We start from the raw sequence: 2,500 nt of genomic DNA, 5'->3' as shown, positions 1-2,500 counted from the left end.
TCTGCAGCATCAGGACGGAGAGAACGGCTCCGACTACATCAACGCCAACTACGTGGACGTGAGTAACACACACACACACACACACACTGACTCGGTTACCATGGTGACGGCGGTCATCAGTCAGCATTGGTTGCCGTTGACTCTGTGAACAAACTTTCAGAGGACACGTGTCTTTGCTGAAGGTTTTCCCGTCTCTGTGAGGACGTCTCTGCAGTGTGAGGACAGTCCGGCTGGTCCTCACAAGGCACGGACGTCCTGATGAAACGAGACAGACACGTTCGCAGACATTTACGTGTTTTTCAGCTTTCATGTTATGGTTCAGATCGTCTCTGCAGCTTCCTCTCTCTGCTGTCATTTTTTAACCTTTTAGGATCTTCTTTATGCATTTTAGGACGTTTTATTACTTTTTTAGAATTTTAGGATTTTTATTTTTTAATTTAGGATGTTTTTAGGATTTTTTTTAAACATTTATGCAATTTCATAATGTATCGAAGTCTTCAAGGCATTTTTTGGCTGTTTTTAGGATCTTTGGACATTTCAAGGATTTCAGCATGTTTTCCAGATTTAAGGATTTTTTTTTAGGATTTTAGGACATTTTGAACATTTCTAGGATTTCATATTTTAGGACGTTTTCAGGATCTTAGGACGTTCCTAAGATTGTTTCTAGAACTTTAAGACATTTCAAGTTTTTTTAGGACATTTGTCGGATTTCGGGATGTTTGTCGGATTTTTGGACATTTGTAGGACTTAAAAAAATAGAATATTCTGACATTTATGGATTTTAGAACATTTCTAGGATTTAAAAAAAATGTTAGGATGTTTTTCAGATTTTGAGACATTTCTGCGATTTTAGGACATTACAAGGACATTTTACACGTGTTGGACGTTTCCTCAGACTTTGAGACATTTCTATAATTTTAGGACATTTTCAGTATTTTTGGACATCAGTGTCTCAGCTGTGTCCTCTGTCGGGGGTGCGGGGGCTCTATGTTAATGCTGTTTTATGTCTCTGACACCTTGTGGACACTAAAAGGACAAAAACTCTTCACTTTATTTTTACTGTCAGTTAGAAAATGTTTGGGTTTTGGGGGGCCACCAGGGCCCCTGTCAGGGGCCAGATCTGGCCCTCGGGCCGTATGTTGAGTAAACCGCACTCGGAGGGACCGTCGGCGGTCTTTGAGGTCACATGTTGTCCGTCAGGGGAGCGTCCTCGGCTCTGTCTCATGGTTGTTTGTCCTCTTGTTGTCCCACAGGGCTACCACAGACCCAACCACTACATCGCCACGCAAGGTGAGTCCGACACAGACACGTGTCCATGTCCCTCAGTGTGACGTCTCTTTGTCTCTGGTGTCCGTCCACAACAAACGTCCACAATGTGATCGGCTAACTTCGACATGTTCAACATCCGTGTTTAAGGCTGATGTTCGTTTACATGCTGAACGCCTTTGAAATAAACACGAAATGTTTTAAACGTAACTTTCAGAAAACACACACACATACACACACACACACACACACATACACACACACACACACACACACACACAGTAACACACACACACACACACACACACACATACACACACACTCCCTTTCACATATGCATGAGACTGTTATCATCTCTATCAACATCATCATAGACAGCAATTACTAATTTCACACCTACCATTATTGTAATTTGACATGCATCTGTTTCTATTGTTCTGTGCCCCCCCTCTCCCCTCTCCCCTCTCTTTCTCTTTCCTTTTTTGCCATGATTGTATTTCACTTGCTATTTACGACATCTATTGCTCGTCTGTCCGTCCTGGAAGAGGGATCCCTCACTATCCTCTACCGCTCTTCCTGAGGTTTCTTCCTCTTTTTTTCCCCGTTACAGGGGTTCTTTTTGGGGAGTTTTTCCTTGGGTGATGTGAGGGTCTAAGGGCAGAGGGATGTCGTACACTGTAAAGCCCTCTGAGGCAAACCTTGTTTTGTGATAATGGGCTATATAAATAAAACTGACTTGACTTGACTTGACACACACACACACACACACACTCTCTCCATATTCATGCTCACAGACTGACATGTTCCAACAAACACTCAGGTTTGTTCAGGAGGATGGATTCCTACCTCTGTGTGTGTGTGTGTGTGTGTGTGTGTGTGTGTGTGTGTGTGTGTGTGTGTGTGTGTGTGTGTGTGTGTGTGTGTGTGTGCAGCAGATTCTCGCTGTAAAACACTTGAGGACAGGAATGGATTAGCATGAACTAATTAGCTCGTCAAAACACAGACTGTCAACAGTGATTAAAAACATTTTCTTTGTGTGTGTATGTGTTTGTGTGTGTGTGTACGTGCACTTAATTTGAATTAATTAAAGGAGTCATTATAATTCATGTACAGCTCTGGTGTCGCCTGCTGATCTGCTGTCTAATATCAAGTTTTGTATTTGTATTTGTGTGTGTGTGTGTGTGTGTGTGTGTGTGTGTGTGTGTGTTTGTATTTGTATTTGTGTGTGTGTGTG

General features: G+C 42.4%; 1 protein-coding gene across 6 annotated transcripts in view; it reads left to right on the top strand.

Moving 5' to 3' along the window:
* Positions 1-2,500, top strand: part of LOC121940330 (receptor-type tyrosine-protein phosphatase mu-like) — a 121,753-nt gene that overhangs the window by 104,566 nt on the left and 14,687 nt on the right. For all 6 annotated transcript variants that reach the window (XM_088072210.1, XM_088072213.1, XM_088072211.1 and 3 more), the window contains 2 exons: positions 1-58; positions 1,254-1,290. The exon at positions 1-58 is cut by the window's left edge and continues 19 nt beyond it. In XM_088072210.1, coding sequence (XP_087928336.1) covers positions 1-58; positions 1,254-1,290 — 95 coding nt within the window. The remainder of the gene's footprint in view (positions 59-1,253; positions 1,291-2,500) is intronic.

This window comes from Plectropomus leopardus, chromosome 21 (genome assembly GCF_026936395.1).
Source record: "Plectropomus leopardus strain MGB_pleo_1.0 chromosome 21, ASM2693639v1, whole genome shotgun sequence".
Lineage (NCBI taxonomy): Eukaryota > Metazoa > Chordata > Actinopteri > Perciformes > Serranidae > Plectropomus > Plectropomus leopardus.
This window is presented reverse-complemented; position numbering and strand designations above follow the sequence as displayed.